General features: G+C 41.1%; 1 protein-coding gene across 1 annotated transcript in view; it reads left to right on the plus strand.

Moving 5' to 3' along the window:
- col4a5 (collagen, type IV, alpha 5 (Alport syndrome)) overlaps window positions 1–19,717 on the plus strand; it is a 66,430-nt gene extending 46,713 nt beyond the window's left edge. The window contains exons 23-49 of the mRNA XM_085450704.1: window positions 120–311; window positions 401–569; window positions 2,748–2,840; window positions 2,948–3,052; window positions 3,248–3,345; window positions 3,616–3,766; window positions 3,853–3,966; window positions 4,917–5,084; window positions 5,486–5,575; window positions 5,838–5,984; window positions 6,061–6,159; window positions 6,252–6,341; window positions 6,998–7,137; window positions 7,241–7,367; window positions 8,196–8,375; window positions 8,480–8,530; window positions 8,660–8,845; window positions 14,237–14,370; window positions 14,484–14,556; window positions 14,663–14,734; window positions 14,882–15,010; window positions 15,595–15,693; window positions 16,805–17,017; window positions 17,095–17,272; window positions 17,356–17,470; window positions 18,448–18,620; window positions 19,379–19,717. Of these exons, the coding sequence (XP_085306830.1) occupies window positions 120–311; window positions 401–569; window positions 2,748–2,840; window positions 2,948–3,052; window positions 3,248–3,345; window positions 3,616–3,766; window positions 3,853–3,966; window positions 4,917–5,084; window positions 5,486–5,575; window positions 5,838–5,984; window positions 6,061–6,159; window positions 6,252–6,341; window positions 6,998–7,137; window positions 7,241–7,367; window positions 8,196–8,375; window positions 8,480–8,530; window positions 8,660–8,845; window positions 14,237–14,370; window positions 14,484–14,556; window positions 14,663–14,734; window positions 14,882–15,010; window positions 15,595–15,693; window positions 16,805–17,017; window positions 17,095–17,272; window positions 17,356–17,470; window positions 18,448–18,620; window positions 19,379–19,460 (3,468 nt within the window). The 3' untranslated portion in view covers window positions 19,461–19,717. The remainder of the gene's footprint in view (window positions 1–119; window positions 312–400; window positions 570–2,747; window positions 2,841–2,947; window positions 3,053–3,247; window positions 3,346–3,615; window positions 3,767–3,852; window positions 3,967–4,916; window positions 5,085–5,485; window positions 5,576–5,837; window positions 5,985–6,060; window positions 6,160–6,251; window positions 6,342–6,997; window positions 7,138–7,240; window positions 7,368–8,195; window positions 8,376–8,479; window positions 8,531–8,659; window positions 8,846–14,236; window positions 14,371–14,483; window positions 14,557–14,662; window positions 14,735–14,881; window positions 15,011–15,594; window positions 15,694–16,804; window positions 17,018–17,094; window positions 17,273–17,355; window positions 17,471–18,447; window positions 18,621–19,378) is intronic.
- The last annotated feature ends 509 nt before the right edge of the window (window positions 19,718–20,226 follow it).

Below are 20,226 nucleotides of genomic sequence, written 5' to 3' on the forward strand. Positions count from 1 at the left end.
CGTAGAGTTTTACGTTTTTCCGACTGCAAAGGCTACGTCTGGGTAAACTGAATCAATTTTGGGGGATTTCCTTACCTGGATGATTGAGCATCAAGACATCTTGCTTGTTTCCTTTCCAGGGTCCTCCTGGTGCTCAAGGTCCTCCCGGCCTAAATGGAGAGAAGGGAGATCCAGGTGATCCCATCAGAGTTAATGGTTTGAGTGGAGAGAAGGGTGACACTGGTTTCCCTGGACCACCTGGTCTGCCCGGTCTGGATGGGGCACCTGGTCGTGACGGAGCCCCTGGGCCTCCAGGGCCTAAAGGAGCTCCTGTGAGTGACTTCCACTCAGTCTGTTCATTATTTATCTGAATTAACCCAAACCCCTCTAACCCCAACTAATGTATTTGCAACTGTGACAGGGCTCATTGTTGGTGAAAGGAGAACGAGGCCTCCCCGGTGAGCCAGGTTTCCCTGGTAATCCAGGAGACAGGGGTCCCCCAGGTCTTCCTGGCTTTGGAAATCCAGGACCTCGTGGAGAGAGAGGTATCCAGGGTGTCTCAGGAAGACCGGGACCTGTTGGTGCACCAGGTAAAAAAATCATTTTACGTTTATCCTTATATATATAGATAGATATTCAATGAGAGCTATTGTGATGAAATACAAGTTAGTCATACATAATAAAATAAACAAAATTACCTTATGTGTTGTGCTGTAGCATATCCGGGGAGCGATTATTATAGGCCCCTGTGGGTCTCCCTGCTCAAGAATTTCAACCCATTACAGCACAGTGTGTTACAGGCAGTGATGGGAATAACGGCGTTACAAGTAACGGCGTTACTAACAGCGCTACTTTTTTCAGCAACGAGTAATCTAACTAATTACTATTCGTATCGTTACAACGCCGTTACGGTTACTAACAAGAAAATGCGGTCCGTTACTATGTTTCAACAAACAAACGGTTGAAACTGTGTTCAGCTTACCGCATCTTATATCAGTTGCATGGAAGTAGCTGTAAGTAATCTGGACGCTACAGCTTTAAGCAGCTGCGCAATGAGGCGGCTGCTGTCTCCAGGTAGAAACAGGAGTGATACACCTGCTGCTGTCAGACCTGCAGGTATCAGGCTGTGATGTTCTCCTTTATAGTGGACAGAAATTATTTTTTTGGAGTGGCACAAATAATTTGTGTGGCATCTTATTGAATGCAGAACAGCTGATTGTTCTGTAAATAGTTTGAAATGGTTTTTTTTAAATCAAGGTAAAAGGTAAATGGATGCAAATAACTTTGTTGTTTGCAAAACTTGTGCATAGGATTTTAAAACTGACAATTTATATTTGCATTTAAAAGTTATTAAATATGATTCATTAAACATGTTTGTGGTTGTTACAGTAAAAAATAACTTTTTCTACACTGATTTTATGTTTTTTGTCTGATTTTAGATCAATTGTGTTAATACAGTATGTCAAAATGAAAACATAACTGTAAATTCAGACACGTGAGGTTGTGCTGAAAAGGATGATACCAAACAAGGCAAAGTAGATTGATTGATTGTTAATTCATTTCAACCATGTAAACAATATACAGGTACATTTAGAAAAGAAAATAAGAGAGAAAAAATACTATACAAAAGTCAGTACATTTCAATATTGCTACCATTCTGATTCATTTACACGTTGAAAGGGAGTGGGAAGAAGTAAACACTTATTTAATCCCACCCCTTTGCCATAAGTTATCATATAGTAGTTTTTACCTTTAAAATAGTTTTTAAAGGTAAAATGTGGGGAAAATCAAAAGTAGTTAAAATGGCCAGTTATACCCTGGACCCCAGAGGGTTAAACGTAACGCAATAGTTACTTTTCAAGTAATTAATTACTTTTAGAATATTGTAACTCAGTTACTAACTCAGTTACTTTTTTTGAAGAAGTAACTAGTAACTATAATTAATTACTTTTTCAAAGTAACTTGCCCAACACTGGTTACCAGTGGTGTTTGGTGACTGTGGCCCCAACTGCCTTCAGATCATTAACAAGCTCCTCCTGTCCTGTAATCAATCACCGTTCTTATAATCATCCTTACCCCTTGTATTGAGCTCCAGGCTGAGGTTGATTTCCTCCATTTCCTAATAATCACCAACAATTAATATAACACTTTAGCCCATTCGTCCTTTAATGGTCGTTTCGTTTTGCTCATGGTGATGGAAAGGTCAGAATGGAAAATTTAGATTCTGTGGACAGGTGTGCTTTATACACAAAACTCAGATCAGCTGTATCTTATTTATTGACTGTAATCCGTGTGCACATGGGCACACACCCAACCATAGGAGCCAGAATTCTGTTTGACTTCTAGGAGGATCAAATACTTATCTCCCCCACTGTACCTTACCAAATTAGACCAGTGCTGTGTCTCACAATACAGCAAAGTAAATTATATGTTGATCTAATTTATATTTTCACATTATTTATCTCTGAGGTTCTAGCTATAAAAATTTAAAGCTTAGTATATCGTCAAGCTATAGCCTGAGTTGGAATGTACTGTTCATTGCATCAAAAAGTTTTCTTTCCACAACTTGCCTAAAATCTCCTGCAGAGGTCTTGATACTGAACTTTGAAAATGATTTTACTTAAGTTACCTTAAAGAAAACATAGCAAAATAGAATGGACATAGATGTTTCCCACAGGCTATTTGACATCCATTTCATGTCCAATTTTCCTGCCGTCTGCTCACTGAAAGCGTCCAACCTTTTATCTGTGCATTTTGTCATCATGAAGGAACTAAGGGTGAACCTGGTCAGACAATGACAGAGAAAGGGGCCAAAGGAGAAAGAGGTCGGGATGGCGAGCCTGGGCAGCCTGGTTCACCAGGTACACGAGTCACTATTTTGTTGTAAAATAATATACTTTCCATTCACAGTATCTAAAGTAACATACATGCTGCCTGATTGCCTAATTTGGTCATTTCCCTTTGTTAGGTATACCAGGTCAGCCTGGACAGCCTGGTTTTCCCGGTTTATCGGGAGCGAAGGGTGAACCTGGAATCCCAGGCATTGGACTGCCAGGACCTCCAGGACCAAAAGGCAAAGATAGCGATAAACTGTTCTCTATCTGTCTTCCTTTGCTCTTTCTACCTCTGCTGTTTTGTCTTCCTTTGTCCACTTCTATTTACATTCTCTTCTCTTTAACAACTTCTTCTGAGTACTTCCCTACATACTCTCTGCTTTTTGTGTCATTGTTACCTTCTTCATCTCACACTCACTTCTTTCCTCCTCCAGGATTCCCGGGTGTTGGCGGGCAACCAGGAGCCCCTGGAGGACCAGGAAGACCAGGGATAGATGGACGTCCCGGTGAGCTGGGATTTCCTGGACCAAAGGTGTGTGTGTATATATATGTTTTAATATATTTGGATAGTTGTGTATACCAATTTTACTAACATTATTATCTGTAGAAGGCTAAAATAACAAGGATAAAATAATCCTTACAATTTGAAAATGACAGATTTTTTATATTAAGCAATTTTCTCTAAGCAACACATTTTGTTATGCATTAATAGCTTTCATTAAATGCCTCTTGTTCTGTCCTAAACTGTACTGTTCGTCCCTCCCTGTGTGCCTGACGCTCTTTTTGGTTATATGTGTGACAGGGTGAACCTGGTCTTGGACTTCCTGGTCCTCCTGGTTTAACGGGTGCACCGGGCCCTAAAGGTTCCACTGGGCCTAAGGGAGATCCTGGTTTCCCTGGTAACCCCGGTTTGTCAGGACGGCTTGGAGCTGATGGAGCTCCAGGATTCAAAGGTACTCTTTAGATTGTGTGATTGTTTTAGAACAAAATGACACCAGGCCAGAACTTTGAGCTGATACTTTATTCTCTGTCTGTGCAGGCGAGCCTGGTACACCTGGTACACCTGGATCTCGTGGCCCCCCTGGACCCCCCTCTTTTGGTGGAACGGGCCCACCAGGTCTCCCAGGACCTCCGGGCCCAATGGGACCACCAGGTAAGTCACATAAGGTTTGACTGAAAAGAGAAAACTCAGCATTACAGAATATCCATTCTACCGTCAGCAGTTTAAGATGTTAGACATAATCTGATCTCTAGGCTCTGTCTCTGGGCTCTCCTACTAGTAGGATATGCAGGAGACACCTCATCCAGGTGGATTTTAGTAGTTATCCCAGGCAGATAACAAGAGCAGGAACATTGCTCAACCCTATTTCTATAATTTGACTACTTCACTTTCAGGCTCAGCTCTGACAACCGGACGTCACATTGGTCTATCTGTCAGTCTTTAGCTTAGAGTTTCCTCCACTCTCGAACGTAACCCAGAATTCTTGAACCCCTTTACTTGGAGCAGTAACTCACTGCCAGCCAGAAGTAGCGAATCTACTGTACAGCTGAGGTTCTACATGGCCTCAGACTTGAAAGAAATAATTCTCATCCTAGCCACTATTACAAATCACTCTGGTGCAAGATGGAGTTCACTGATCGGTGGTGTTTCTGAAGCCATAGAATCAGAAACACTCTGCTCCTTGGCTGTGCCCAGAGGATCCAACATTCTCCAGTCTGGAGAACGTTGGACTGTAAGTCTAACTTACAATATGACCCAAACCCTGATTATTAGAACAAAGGGACCGAATAGCTTGTAACATTGGGCGCCAATACTTTATTCTTCCAAAATGCTTCCCACAGGTTAGGGGTGTGGTCATATACCCAAAAGCACACATAGAGCAAACTCTATGTATATAAACCCTGGAGCTGAACCACTCCTTCCTACTTTGCAAATCCAGAAGCACTGTTTCCAATATTGCAGAAGTGGGAACCAGGACAACCCCTCAAAATCTTGACCGCCCAGGGGAGTGGAGAGTAAAAATGTTCAAATTATTGTTAACCTGACAGTTCAAATGTTGTTCCTAAATGAAAAGAGGACAGTCATAATAATCATCTTTACAGGGCTGCCAGGATCAGATGGTCCAAAAGGAGACCCTGGCCCTCCAGGTCTAGACATCCCAGGCCCACCAGGAGACCCAGGAGCTCCAGGTTATCAAGGTCTTCCAGGTACTATTGGAACCCCAGGACCACCTGGAGGACCTGGTCGCGATGGTTTGCCTGGCTTGCCAGGTAAGCTGTCACTCTTCAATCATCGAAATATGGCTGTAAATGAATAACATTAGCTATATTGGTATCTTGAAAAGCAATAAAAAGCATTATATGTCACAAGTTGATAAAGCAAAGGACAAAAAGCTGTCATGATGACTCTATGCAGTCGATCATTTAGAGCATTTACTAACTACAAAAAGACTGGCTGAATGTCTGCATAACTTAGTATAAAGGCAGCTTGTAGGCTAGCTAATTGTTGTTAGCTCACAAAGTTATCAGAAAATCTAAATCAGACCAGCAATTAGAAACAGTTGACTAAATGATAATAGACATTTTTATGTTTCTTGTATGTAATTAAATATTTACTTTGGTTTATTGATTATTCTAACTTTCTCTCCTCTGCAATGCCGGCCTGGCTGCAGGTCAGAAAGGAGACATGGGTCCCAATGGACCTCCAGGACCTTCTGGAGGACCGGGAGCCCCAGGAGGACCTGGTGCTCCTGGATTTAAAGGTACTGACACACTCCATACTTACCACAAAAATCATGCATGATAACACTTATTGTTTTAAATTGACATATGCAGAATGATATTTTTCCTACAGCAAAAAATCTATTAAAAACCTGGAATCTGGTTGCATAAGCTATAAAAAATAATATAAAGAATATGAAGTAATTTATCATTTTCAAGTAACTTGTGACCTCTGTTGTTGGTATAATTGGATTAAAAGTATGCAGCTACTCATGAAAGGGCCTGCCTGATGCATCTACACAGGTGAACCAGGATTTCCAGGTAGAGACGGTGCACCAGGTGGTCCTGGTGCTAAAGGAGAGAGGGGAGACATGGGCCTCCAGGGACCGCCAGGACCCAGTGTTCCATCGCAGCTCTTAAAGGGACAAAAAGGAGATCCTGGACCTTCAGGTAGAGATGAAAACATTTTCACTGCCCTCAAAGAGTAAAAAGTTTGAGTTAAATCTTACATATTGGTTTTCTACAGGTGGAACAGGTTTTCCGGGTCCAAAAGGTGCTACTGGTCTCCCTGGTGACCCTGGGTTTCCAGGAACAGATGGCAGTCCTGGCCGCCCTGGACCTCCAGGTATGAATTCACCCCTAATGCATACATACTAAGTACATACATAAATACAGACAGAAACAGATTTTTAACATGCTATTTCATTTTTTTTGCAGGTTCTAAGGGAGATTCTGGTCGCCCAGGAGGTCCAGGTATTCCTGGGTCTCCAGGACCTAAAGGCCAAATGGGAGACATGGGAATCCCAGGTGCTTTTTATCAAAACTTTGGTCCTTATTGCTGTAGATGTTAGTAATTAAAGGCCAGTGTTGTGTGTTGAAATATGCCTATACAAATTAATATCCTTCAGGTCTACACCTTGTTTATTAAATGTTGTAACTTGCTATAGAGCAACAGACTTAAACCGGCATTCGTTCTAACTGCCAGCCATCGGCCAAACAAGGTGACTTGTTTGGCCGATAAGTTAAATTTAATTGAAGTCTTAATAAAATGTGCTCGCTTATCACTTGATTTAATAACTCAGTAAATATTTCCTACTAAATTTATAATGAAAACTCTTTTTTGATATATCACGATGATCATTTTTATTTGACTTTTCAACTATCATTTCATGTAGAGCACACAAATGACAAATAATGAAACAGGTTATGTTTTTTTTAATATAGTGTTTACATAGTATCCTTGTATTATTAGTCCCATTTTCATACACTCTGGCTTTCAAAGCAAGATGGTGGTGCCCAAAGTTCTGAAAACCTGTATTGGTTGCCCACAAACCAGTGATGCACTGGTGTGTTGGTTAGTGTTACTAAGGAAGAGAATACCTGATTCTGTATCTTAATGACATTCTTTTTTTAAAACATTTGTTAAACTTTATTTGCTACTTATCCCTTTAATGAACACACAGGACCACCAGGGCTGAAAGGTGTTTCAGGAGTGTCGGGTATACCAGGATCCCCAGGACAGCCAGGACCACCTGGTAACCAAGGACCCAAAGGTGAGCCAGGTTCTGCTGGCGTCGGACCACCTGGACTAACCGGACAAAAGGTGCATAATCCAACCACTCAGATTTCCTGGTAAAAAAGGCAAATATTATTATTATAAATAATATTTTGGTGCACATTAAAAGTTTTTGTTACATCCTTTGTAGGGTGATCCAGGCCTGCCAGGGTACCCAGGAAATCCAGGCCTAAAAGGAAACCCGGGATTACCAGGTCCCACAGGTGTGACGGGAAGACCAGGCGATAAAGGTGACCCCGGACTCCCAGGATTCCAAGGTAAGTCTGATCATAACAGATGTAGAAAAGAAGAATGAAAAGCTGAAATAAGTTGCTGATATTAAACTGCAACTGCATTGCATTAGCAAGAGTATAGAACTTGACTGCATGCTGAAGTGTCAAACCCTAACCCGTAAAATGTTCCAAAAGTATTTGGAAACATGTACTTCTAAAAGTACTTTTATTGCACCATGTTCATTCACTCATGAGCTGCTGTAGCATGAATCAAATGGCTGAATTGCCACCTCAGCATGCAGCCAAGTTCTATAAGAGTCTTGCTAATGACCTACTAATTGTATTCAGGTGTGTTGCAGCAGGAACACATGGAAGAGTTTCAGGACACCGGCCCTCGAGGACTGGAGTTTGAGAACCCGGCAGTATTTTATCTATTAAAGATACAATTATAAATTTTTTAAGGCAATAAGAAAAAAAAACAGCATTAAAATACAACACAATTAATGGTTCTGGCTGGTAAATCTGGAGAGGGTGACACGTTTTTGCCTTCACTGGACCAAAACAAATTTAAAAAAAGGAGTCGACTTTGAGAATTCAAGGAATTAGAGAAGGAGTCTGTCACATTACCATTTCAAGCATTTAGAAAAATTAAACCTTGGATGAGAGACGTTGGTCAGGCACATGTATTTTATATCAGAGTGAAAAAGGAATTTTATTGCGATAATTTATTACTAATATTACTTTTTATTTTACCAGGAATTCCCTTTGAGGTGGCAGTATCGTATGTCGATCATGATCAGTTTTTGTGTTAATGGGACTTCTTTTCATTGAAGCAAAGCAAGGGTCGATCTTCTCTTTCTACTCTCCTGTCAGGTCCTCCTGGTATCCCCGGTCCTAAGGGTCTTGACGGTGTGCCCGGTACCCCAGGTAGCTCAGGAGCTCCAGGTAGACCAGGAGAACCTGGTCCACAAGGACAGTCTGGTCCACCAGGAGAGAAAGGTCAGGCAGGTCGCGATGGGATTCCAGGACCAGCTGGAGTCAAAGGAGAAGCAGGTGAGTCACAGGGCATCTACAGGAACTGTAATTTTGCTGTACATTCTAAATTGCTTTCCGTTGTTTTACTCAAAAATAAATATTTTCATTACTTTTCCCTCCAGGAATTCCAGGTTACGGTGGTCCAGGTCCTGCTGGAAGTCCAGGACTGCCAGGTGAATTACCACCACCTGTAGTACATATATATTCATACCTGTGTATTCTTTATTGATTTTTTTGCTGGTTTTGCAGGTTAGTTACATTTTTTTCTCAACATTCTCTAATTTGTGTCTCTGTGTGCTAAGGTATCAAGGGAGACACAGGTCCTCCTGGTGTACCCGGCAACCCTGGTTTTCCCGGCCCTAAAGGAGACCCAGGCTCACCTGGTGGCCCTGGTGAACAAGGTGCCCCTGGCTTTCCTGGGCCTGCTGGGCTGTCTCTGCCAGGCCCTAAAGGTGCCACAGGACCCCCTGGATTACCTGGAAGAGCAGGTAAGGGACATGGACAGTATTTATCACCACATATAGTACTAGAATTTGCTGCCTGGTTTTCAGATGATTATTGTATTAATAATAACTATACTGTGTAATCAGTGACCACAGAGAGGATTCTTCCGTTCCTACCCATAAACCTAATGTTAACTTTGAAAAATCAGCCTCACTGCATTTGACTGCATCACAAGACTTGCAGGAAAATGGCTGTACAACCAATTGCCCCATAGGCATCATGCAGATTACTTGATTCTTTGGATATCTCTGTTGAATAATGCTTCCCTTCAGTGTAAAATGTTTGATTTAAAGGTAAGACGAAGAAATTACTATGAAATCAATCAACCATCCACAAGTCTTGTCACACCAATGGGCCACTTCCTGTAAATAAAAAGCTGTGGGACAAGTACGTTAAAAGAAGAATGTGTTTCGACTTCTTTATATGGGCTTAAATAGCCCAAACACTGATGGATTGCTGGTGAAATGCTACGATGTAGACAAACTAGACAACATGGTTTGGACATACCAGCCTGTGGTTCCCAGTTCAGAACCACTAACCCAATCCTGTAGGGAACCAGAAAACCAGACAGCAAATGGCAGAATCTCCACTTTAAACGTGAACGCTTCCATCTCCTTGATTTGCATGGGAGATTGTTGCACCAATCAAACCACCAGTATGAGAAGCAACACACCTGTCCGATTATTGTCAACACCACCCTCATGAGTAAATGTTAGTGTTCTCCTCCTTCACCTCATCACACACCAATCACTGTTTGCCTCTGGGGTTATGACTACGTCCCAAAAAGTGCATGTGTTTATGCCACATTGTTGTGTCTTCATCATCATCCAAAAATGTTTTTATTCACAAACCAATACGCCCTCATGTCTCCTCACCCCTTGTCCTCTTCTCTTGATCTGGTCATTAGCAAAGCTGTAATCCATTCATCTCTCCACAGCACTGAATTGTGTGTATTTGTGTGTGTTTGTCCTCTAATGTGACCATTGTGATCAGTGTGTGTCTTTGTATGTTTGTGAACCATTCTGAAAAAAAGAGAACTTCAAACAAGTATAGCAGACACAAACCAAAATCTCTGATCCAGTCAAGAATCTGTCATTAAAGATGTTTCGATGACGACAAAAATACTGCTGCTGCAGTAATTCATTTACCCTGTTAGCATAAAGAGCAAAAACCCTTTGATTCTGGATAAGAGCTGTCGTTGGTTTGTTTCTGGCTTTGCTGCCATATTTTGGTTTTGTCTCACCAATCAGCCATCTGCATGGACACTGTTCATCCCGACAAAAGCACACATGCGTGTGTGTGTTTATACACACTGAGAACAAGTCTCATACAGTGCTGGACAGAGTGGACTCTCCTGACAAACCCTTTCAGAAAAACATCCCTGTTTTTAACTATTTCTTCTATTTTTTAAAGATACTTTTTGGTTTAAAAATTCTCAAATTCATGGAAGCATCTGTAATAACAGGCAACCGAAACAAATTTGTAGCATTGTGATCTTTCTTTATGTAAAAAAAAGATAAAAGTAGATGTGCAGGTTTTATTTATACTTATCAGCCGCTTTATTAGGTACACTAATTCAACTAATCAGCCGATGGCGGCAACTCAATGCGTTTAGCATGTAGGCATAGTTGAAAGTTTAAAGTATGCATCAGAATGTGGAAGAAATTTAATTTAAATGACTTTAAATGTGGCACGGTGGTTGGTGCCACACAAGTATTTAAGAAACTGATAAACTTCTGGGGTTTTCCCACACTGCCATCTCCAGGGTTTACAGTTTCTCCTGAAAAAGAAAAATATGGTCTACAGCAGATGGTCTACAGCAGTAGAAGACCATACTGGGTGACTTCTGTCACATAAGAACAGGAAAACCGAGGTTACAGTTCAGATAGATTCACCAATATTGGAAAACAGAAGATCAGAAAAACACTGCTTGGCTCTTGACTCTTGATTTCTGCTGCAGACTTCAGGTGGTAGGGTCAGATTTAAAAAGTACGCAACATGAAACCATGGATTCATCCTGATTTTATCAACAGTTCAGGCAGCTCTGAAGGCTCAAAGGAGTCCAACCCAGTACTAGCAAGGTGTAACTAATAAGCGGCAGTGAGTGTATATTTACTGGAAATCACCCATTATTTAAAAGCCACATCTTTTGAAAGCAATTGTCAGAACCAACTGCTATCCAGCCCTGCATCAGGCTACATGAAAAGGTTTTGGGGGTTGTCAGGGTGACACAATGTTATTACATGTTACTCCTGTTTCCTGTGGTTTGGTCCCACCTGCTTTGGTGTGGCGGACCCTCTTCGCGTGACAACTCGTGCATCTGTGCGTCACAGGCCCTGCAGGTCAGATCAACAGCATCCAGACTTCTCCTGCATGTCTCCTACAGCAGCACTGACCGAGTTTAACGTCTCTCTGATCAGTTTAGGAACAAATTGATGATAAATCACTGCATCTCCTCTGTATTTCCTCCTAACAACTGTCTCTTTTCACTTTCCATGCACTCTGATGGTAGCATAATGCACTTTTTTTTACAAGTAAGCCACTATTAAAGATTTTCTTTTTCTTCAAGTGTGATCGTGATAATCGCAACACAAATCAGCATGTGGATGATCTGGGTCACATGTAGGTGCTGCAGCAAATTCAGAATGTATCAGCACCACAGAATTTAAATACAAAAACACATCATATAACTAACTCACCTTAGTCGTTTTCACATTGTGTATGATTATATTTAAGCATTATGTATTGAGTATATATTGTAGTTTAATGGGGTTTTGTTTTTTATCTTTGAAAGATAAGGCTGTTAGGCTATTAGCTATAGTTTTGTTATTGCCTGCAAAACCTGTTAAAAAGCCCAAAACCAATAACTGGTTGAAGACCTCACTGGTTAAAAAACAGGGCATATGGTAATCCTGCTGTCGCTTATCAAAGAGTTACTTAAACAAGGTTAACAGTGCCAGTTAACATTATCTTAGTTTGTTGTTGGTTCTCATGTTAATGATTGACTATAAAAATTATGTCAAATATGAATACATATCAGTGTCATTTGTAAAAGCTTAACAGCAACTTATTTAAAACCAGACAACTAGCATTTACGCTAACATACCACATCATTGTGCATGAATTAAATCAAGCCGAATAGCCCCCATGGTTTATTCAGTAAAGGAGAAATACCTCTTTCTTTGTCAGGTATGACTGTGTTTCTGTACTGATGCCTACCTCTGTCTAAACCTGCTCTTCTTTGTTGCCCCATTCCTTTATCCCGGCTCCGGTTTGCCTGGCAATTCTGGGAACCCTAGGTCCTCCAGGTTAGACTCCAGTGGTTTGATGGGTTTGATACATGTAACCATATAAACTGAGTTTCATGCTGGGTCGGGGTTAGTTCACATCAATTTCTCTCAGTTCAAAGCATGTAAAAGTGTGAATCCACTTCACTTTTCCTCTGTGCACCACCACAGTGGGTTTTGAATCAGATAATCAATATGTAATCGAAGTGCAGATTTTCAGCTTTAGCTCTATGGGTTTAATTTTTTTATTTATTTATTTTTTTGCAATGACTGCTCAGAAGTCATTTTTATACACAGACCCAAATTTTTCAGAGGCTCAAAAGTAATTGAACAATTGACTGAAAAGCAGTCCAATTGCACCGTGAGGCCTGTTCCCTTCATATATTGTGACAAATACAACATTAAGCCAGGTCAAGAATACTAATATAAGAAGATTAGAGTTTGCCAGAAAACATCTAAAAGTGTCTGCACAGCTCTGGGGGGAAAAATCTTGTACCAGTGTAATGGGAAGAAAAAAGTACATAAGAGAGAAAAAGCTCTTGATCTGAGACCGGATTATAAGGCGCACTGTTGATTTTTGAGAAAATAAAAGGATTTTTAGTGCCCCTTATAGTGCGGAAAATACAGTAGTTGTGTTGTTGTGCAGAGGCAAGAGTACAAAAATGTGTAATAGTCCAAAAACATTGGGACCGAACTGTATGACAAAACTGTTAATGATCTGAAGATGAATTAACCCCGGCCCTAAGCTCTGGATTTGTGTGACGGTTTATGTTATAAATTGAGTGTTCAGTTCATCCTTTCTTTACCCCACAGGACAGTTCACCCAGGACTTATAACCATAAAAACCTACACACAGTCAAGTTGCAAGTTTACTGTTTTTCGGGATTGTTTTTACCTGAAGATCTTCTTAAAATGTTTCTCTACCATGATTTTTAGTTACCAGTAACATACATGTGTGTTTATCCTGTTCTGTCAAATGAGGCAATCATAGTAACCAGTAATCAGTCTCAGGGTTCACCATTACTACACCTGTAACACACAGTCTGAAAATAAAACTCTTCAGTTTGGTGTCTGCAAGGTTTCCCAAAGGATTTAAAGAAAGAACCACGCAAATACTTTCTCACATTTTTCACACTTACATGTTTCAAAGATAATAATAAAGATCGCCTCTGTCAGTGCGCCCCAGGGTGGCTGTGGCTACAACGTAGCTGCCATCACCCGTGTAAATGGTAAATTTACCATTTACCATAATCTTAATAAACACAAAATGCAGTTTTTAAATAATGATTTAATTTTCCAAACATTTCAATCAAGAACTGCAATCAAGTATTTGTGATGTCTGCCAGTGACTCTTTCACATCACTGTGGAGGAACTTTGGCCCACTCTTCTTTGGAGTAAAGTTTTAATTCAGCTACATTGGAGAGTTTACAAAATTTGAACAGCTTATTTGACTTCATGCCAAAGCATCTCAATCTGACTGAAGTCCATCAAGATGTCTTTTTGTAAATGTGTGAGCCTTTTGTTCTTCTTGGTCAGTGGTCTTTTCCTTGAACTCCCTCATGGATGCTATTTTTGCCCAGTTGTTGAATCATGAACTCTGAACTGTGAGGCCTGCAATTCTTTAGATGTTGTTTGGGTTCTTTTGTGACGCCCTGGATGAGTCATTGATGCGCTCTTGGATTAATTTTGATAGGTCGACCACCCCTGGGAAGTCCCAAAGCCTTTGAAATGCCTTTGTAAACCTTTCCAGACTGATTTAAGTAATTTCAGCAGCCTAGGTGTGACTAGTGAAATTGAACGAATCTTTACAAACTGCATTTTGTATTTATTCAGATTATCTTTGTCTGATATTACAATTTGATGTGTCAAAAAAACGTAGAAATCAGGAAGGGGGCAAAGAATTTTTCACATCAGAAGAAGACCCATAAGAAAGCATAAAAGTAAATCAGCCAAAAATGTTTTGTTTAATTGCTTAATTAAAATCCAAATGTGATCAAAACCCTGGTGGGGGAAAAAAAACACATAATCAACAATGTTGTGTTGTTTTTATGTTATCACATCTGACCTTTCATTCTCTGCGTGTGAAGGTTCACCTGGCCTACAAGGTCCTCGTGGACTCCCAGGAACTGGTGGCGTTAAGGGAGAAAAGGGTACTCTTGGCATGCCTGGAATTCCTGGCATCCCCGGACAGAAGGGAGATCCTGGTTTTCCAGGAAATCCGGTAACACCCTGTTTTACATTTACTTCATTATCTTCTCCAAAAGAATGCACATCTGTATTTCTTTGTCCTTCGTTAGCTGAGCTCACAATATCTCTACAACCCTTTCTTCTCAGGGCATACCTGGTCCTACTGGCCCCGCTGGAATAAAGGGAGATTCAGGACAGCCTGGTGTTCCTGGATTCCCTGGTTTGTTCACAATAACATTATTTGTGCTTCTTTTTTTTTTAAACAAAAACATATTTTAGTCTTCAGCATTTATTGTGAACAGAGCCTAAAGATTTGTTTTTATCAGGATTGAAGGGTGATCTTGGATATCCTGGCCCCAGTGGCCCTCCTGGAGATCGTGGATTACCTGGAGAACGGGGTAGGTCAACATGTTATCCTTTTCTTCTAGAGTGAAGAGACGTGAGACTACCTTCAAAAGAAAAATCTGTGCTGCTGCTTTATTTTGTCTCCCTCCGCCTCACCCCCAGACAAGTGCGCTAACAGGAGAATTTTCTCGTGTTAATAGGCACTCCGGGTGATCCCGGTGAAGGTTCGCCTCCCATTGTGCTAAAGGGAGAACGGGGACCCCCAGGTCTTCAGGGCCTACCTGGTTCTCCAGGACCACCTGGTTTGCCTGGCCAACCTGGAGGCTCAGGTAAGTAAATATAGTTTCTATGATGGGAACTGATAAAAATAACATAAAAGACACAGGATCAGGATCAAATGATTATGCTGCTCTTCTCAAAGGGGAAGCACTTCCTACAAAGCTATCTATACTGTACTTTTACAGATATTTATAGTTTTGAGGAAAGAGGTTTTCAATTTTTGCATTTAATACATATTAAATAGGGATTTTGTATTTCCATAAATACTGACAATATGATTTCTCGGAGTAAATTTTGGCCACATCTGTGATCCTAAAATAAGGTTTTGTACTATTATTACTTCTGATAGCGAGGCCGAATATTTTGAACATTTTCCATAATGCTAGGGGACAGATTACACAGTGAATTTTAAAAGTAAAAGCAATACTTTGTAAGTCACACATTTTGTCATGAATTATCTTTGACTCAGAAAGTATACAACCCTTTTCACAGGCTCTTCTCACACAAGTGCTGTACAATATAGAAACCATGACAATTTTATATGCGGGGTAATATAATGTGAACGTGATGAGTAAAATGATCTAAGGTGGAAAAAACTGATGGAGTCATTGCCTCTCCTGCCTCCTGGTCTCAGGCATCAAAGGTGACCCTGGTGGACCTGGGAGCGATGGTCCTCCTGGCTTCAACGGACCTGCCGGCAGGAAGGGAGACGTTGGTCCGGCAGGTCAGCCTGGTAAGTAAGGCAGAGAGTCTCATCACTGACCTACTCTATATGTTATCCCTGGTTAAACAAAGAGTAAACGTTATTAGTAGTGTATGTACTGTCATGGCCAAAAGTTTTATTTATTTGCTGATCAAAGATTTACTGGATATAAAAGGATATACTGGACAAAGGATGAATATGGAGGTTGAAGAAAAAGAGGAGGGCCACAGAGAAGCTTCATGGATGTAGTGAAGAAGAATACACAGAGGGTTGTTGTGACAAAGGACGGTCCAAGAGATAGGCTGGAATTGGAGGCAAATGATCAGCTGTGGTGACTCCTAAAGGGAGCAGCTGGTAAAAGAAGAAGTTTAACCTATTAGGACCCAGGGTTCTTTGTGATGTTACTGCTTGAAAATGTCTACGTATCAAAATAAAGCGAACAAGCTAATAAGGAAATTCGGATGGAACAAAAATACAGAGGATTTGATATGGCCTATTTTGTTCTCTATTACACCTTTGAGAATATGCTGCAGTAGACCAGAAACTCAAGAAAACCATGAATCAACATATGGATGTTATCTGTGGAAGGATAAAACTGCTGGAGTTTACAATTGTACACAGTAGTGAACTTGCATGTAATGTGTTTGTGCATAAATAAGCTAATAAGGTGGAACGTGGTTATTTTTGATGGGAAACTTCTCTCAAAGCACACTTGGAAATGGAGTTATTGAGGAAATGTGCTGTTATCACGATGGATTTAAGTTTTGAGATTAAAGGTTAGACAGAATTCATGGTAATGTTTTTCAAACATTAATGTAATTTTGTTCTTCTTTTGCTGTTGGTTTAGTGACGTTTGGTTGGAACATGATGAGAGTTTGCAGTGTTGGTATCTGAGAGATGTCTGTTTTCAGCAGAGACATTGTTTGTCCATGTACATGCTGTCAGGTGAACGGGGGCATCTCTGCTTTTTGTTTACACCTTTTTGTTTAGCTGCTCTTTTAATTGTTTGTTGTTTTTGCTTTGGAAGTCATAGGAATGGTTATGTGAGCTTTTAGCTGAGATTTTGATGTTTCTGTGGATACTGGTACTGTTGCTGCCCTGAGGCTTCTCATTGCTAATACAGACATTCCCCTTATTACAGGTCAGCCTGGCAACCCTGGTCCCCGTGGTTCGGATGGCCCACAAGGTCCTCCCGGTGTCCCAGGATCAGTTTCTGCTGCTCACGGTTTCCTCATCACCCGCCACAGCCAGACCACCGATGACCCAGAGTGCCCCACTGGAACTAAGTTTATCTATAACGGATACTCTCTGTTGTACGTGCAGGGCAACGAGCGGGCACACGGACAGGACCTTGGTAGGCTTTACCTAGAAGTTGCATTGTATCAGACAGCTGTCAGAAAGCAGTTCATATAACTGACCGTCTTCTTTCAGGCACAGCCGGTAGCTGCCTGCGCAGATTTAGCACCATGCCCTTCATGTTCTGCAATATCAACAACGTCTGCAACTTCGCATCCCGTAACGACTACTCCTACTGGCTGTCAACAGACAGACCCATGCCCGAAAACATGGCCCCCTTCGTGGGAGAGAATATCAGGCCTCATGTCAGCAGGTATGACGGGAGGAGGGAAGGGCAGTACTGTCGAATTCAGGGAAGTGTGTAAATCTTGTGTTTTCCTATGTTTGTGCATCCAGATGTAGAGTCTGTGAAGCTCCCGCCATGGTGATTGCAATTCACAGTCAGACTATCCAGATTCCTTCTTGCCCTGAAAACTGGGAAGTACTGTGGATTGGATACTCCTTTATGATGGTAGGAAATAACACACGCAAAAAAACAAACACACACTCAGACACTTCCATCCCCACCTTGGCTAAAATCTCACACTGGCTGGATCTCCTAGCAGAACCTTGCTTTCCAAAACCCCAAATCCTTTTGCCGATACACAAAAGCTGAGTAGCATAGTGTGTATTTCTGTTTTCAAAATACAGGAGCCTGTACCGGTAAATTACAGTAATTGGTTTTCCTCATCAACTGTCTTTAAAAGATCAAGACAACAATCTTGCTTTTTTTGAGATTGGACATGACAAACGGTGGGTGGATCAGACTGAAAAACTGAGCGTGCTGTACTCTCACATGGCAGTGACTAGTCAGTCAGATGGTTGGCATGTCCTATAACAAACCCTCCTTATTGTCTATTTTAATCATATTTTACAAAGTGAGAGCCACACTGTAATAACACTCAGTTTCAGTTTATTTCCATTTGTGTCGCAAAAGTATCACTGCTGCTCGCTGAGTGGTAGCAGTAGTAGCGTCGTGTTGTGATTTGGCACTATAGAAATAAAACTGAAATTGAGACCATTTTGCTACCAAATGGTCCCTTTTGCACATTTTGAAGTAAAGTTGATTGCCATGATAGGACAACCTTTAGTAAGTGAAAAACGTCTATTCAAATTCTAGGCAACAGCTGCAGTCTGGTAGCAACCCAAACAATTGCATGCAAGTTTATAGTGCAGCACTGTGCACCTCTTTGAGACCAAGCAAGCAATACACATTCCTCCATAGCAACCAGTGGTTGCCAGGAGGTCACTAGGCCTGTGGGACTAAAATCTGTCGACTGCTATGATTTGGGTTGGTGGTAGACACCTCTCTGCAACTACACCAGCACAGCACATGTGACCAGCACCCCCCATCTTCTGCCTTTTCCCCCTTTCAGAAGGAGTTCATTAATTAAGAAAACTAAAAAAACAAATTCTCTACAATTCTAATTCTTCTTTCTCTCCCCACAGCACACCAGTGCGGGTGCAGAGGGCTCCGGTCAGGCGCTCGCCTCCCCCGGCTCCTGCCTGGAGGAGTTCCGCAGCTCCCCTTTCATCGAGTGCCACGGCAGAGGGACATGTAACTTCTATGCCAACTCCTACAGCTTCTGGCTGGCCACCGTGGAAACTTCTGAGATGTTCAGGTGTGGATTCATGTGCAAACGTCTGTAAAGGGGAAAGTTTATTGATGAGAAAATATCCTCACACCATATATCCATGGTTTTATGTTATTTACACCAATTTCTGACCCTAAAATCTGGATAGTGACGCAGAAATTAAGACTCATTAGAACAGGCAGATTTTTTCCAGTCTTCTGTTGAATAATTTGGTGAGCTTATGTGACTTGTAGCTTCAGTTTCCTGTTCTTAGCTGGCTCGAGTGGCATCTGGCTGGTGTGGTCTTCTGCCGTTGGAGCTCATTCAGAGATGTTCTTCTGCAAACTTTGGATGCAATGAGTTGTTATTTGAGTTAACTTTGCCTTATTATCAGCTTAAAACCAGACGGGTTTGAGCTGATAGGAACGCTCAATAGATATTTCCTTTTTCAGAGCATTCTCTGTAAAAACTAGAGTTTTGCAGGAAAATCTCAGTAGTTCACCTGTCTCTAAAACTCTAGAACCAGATCATTTGACTCCAGCAACCATGCTATGTTCAAAGTTGCTTAAATCACATTTCTTCCCCGTTTTGCTCAATTTGAAATTCTTTGCGACTCTTCTTTGCCATGTTTATTTCCCTAATTTTAGTTGCTGTTGAATAAATATTTGCAGTAATGAGCAGCTGAACATATGTACCTAATAATGTGTATAATGAATGTATATATGAATGTGTATAATGCAGTACTTACATGACCCACGTTAAAATCAACCCTCTCTTAACCATCTTAATACTTATGGCTCTTACAGAAAGCCCCAGTCTGAGACCTACAAGGCAGGTAGCCTACGGACACGTGTGAGCCGCTGTGCAGTCTGCATGAAGCGCACGTAACGGCATGCATGCCACCAAGCAAACACACCACTGCCAGGAGGTGGAGAGACGCCCATCGATGACGAGAGACGATTGGACGTACAGTAGACAAGTGTGGCAGCGGGTGGGGGCAGTCACGATGAGTTGGAATTCCAATGGTGCATTGTCTTCCGGAAAAACAAACTACAACTAAAACAATGGTGCTACTGTGCAACACAGCTTAAAAAAAAAAGAAAAAGACAAAAAAAAGAAAAAAACTGACGTAAACAAATCTTACATTTAGTCTTTGTTTGTCTTAAGAAGTACCTCAAAATGAAAGCAGAATATATTCAATTCATGGTGCCACGATGGATGTGTGACAACAAAACTGCATTTTTCTTTCTTTTCCCTTCTTTCCCAGAAGGATCTTTGTTCCCTTTCCCCCTTTTCCCCCCAAAAATTACGTTTGACACGTTGGTGCAGCAAAAATGTGACAGAGTAACTTTTGATTTTATTTTATTTTTGATAAGGAGTTGATGGTTTTCACAGTTACCAAATCGGCACTTTGACTTCGGAACATCCATGATGACAGATGCACTGACGATGAGCTTTCTGTAGTGAGAATGACTGCTTTTTTAAAAAAAAATTACCAATCACCCTTTCTTTCTCGCTCTTATTTTTTCTGTTTTACGTTACATTTCGTAGTGATAACCCTGCTGTCTCCCACTCTTTGCTAACCATATCGCCTTCTTTTGCTTATTTTTTTGTTTTTGTAAGTAATACAATGTGTATATTGTGTAAAACACTT

The sequence above is a fragment of the Copadichromis virginalis genome, linkage group LG3, assembly GCF_057382275.1.
Source record: "Copadichromis virginalis isolate Kocher_CV1m ecotype Utaka linkage group LG3, C_Virginalis_male_GT1.1, whole genome shotgun sequence".
Taxonomy (NCBI): Eukaryota; Metazoa; Chordata; class Actinopteri; order Cichliformes; family Cichlidae; genus Copadichromis; species Copadichromis virginalis.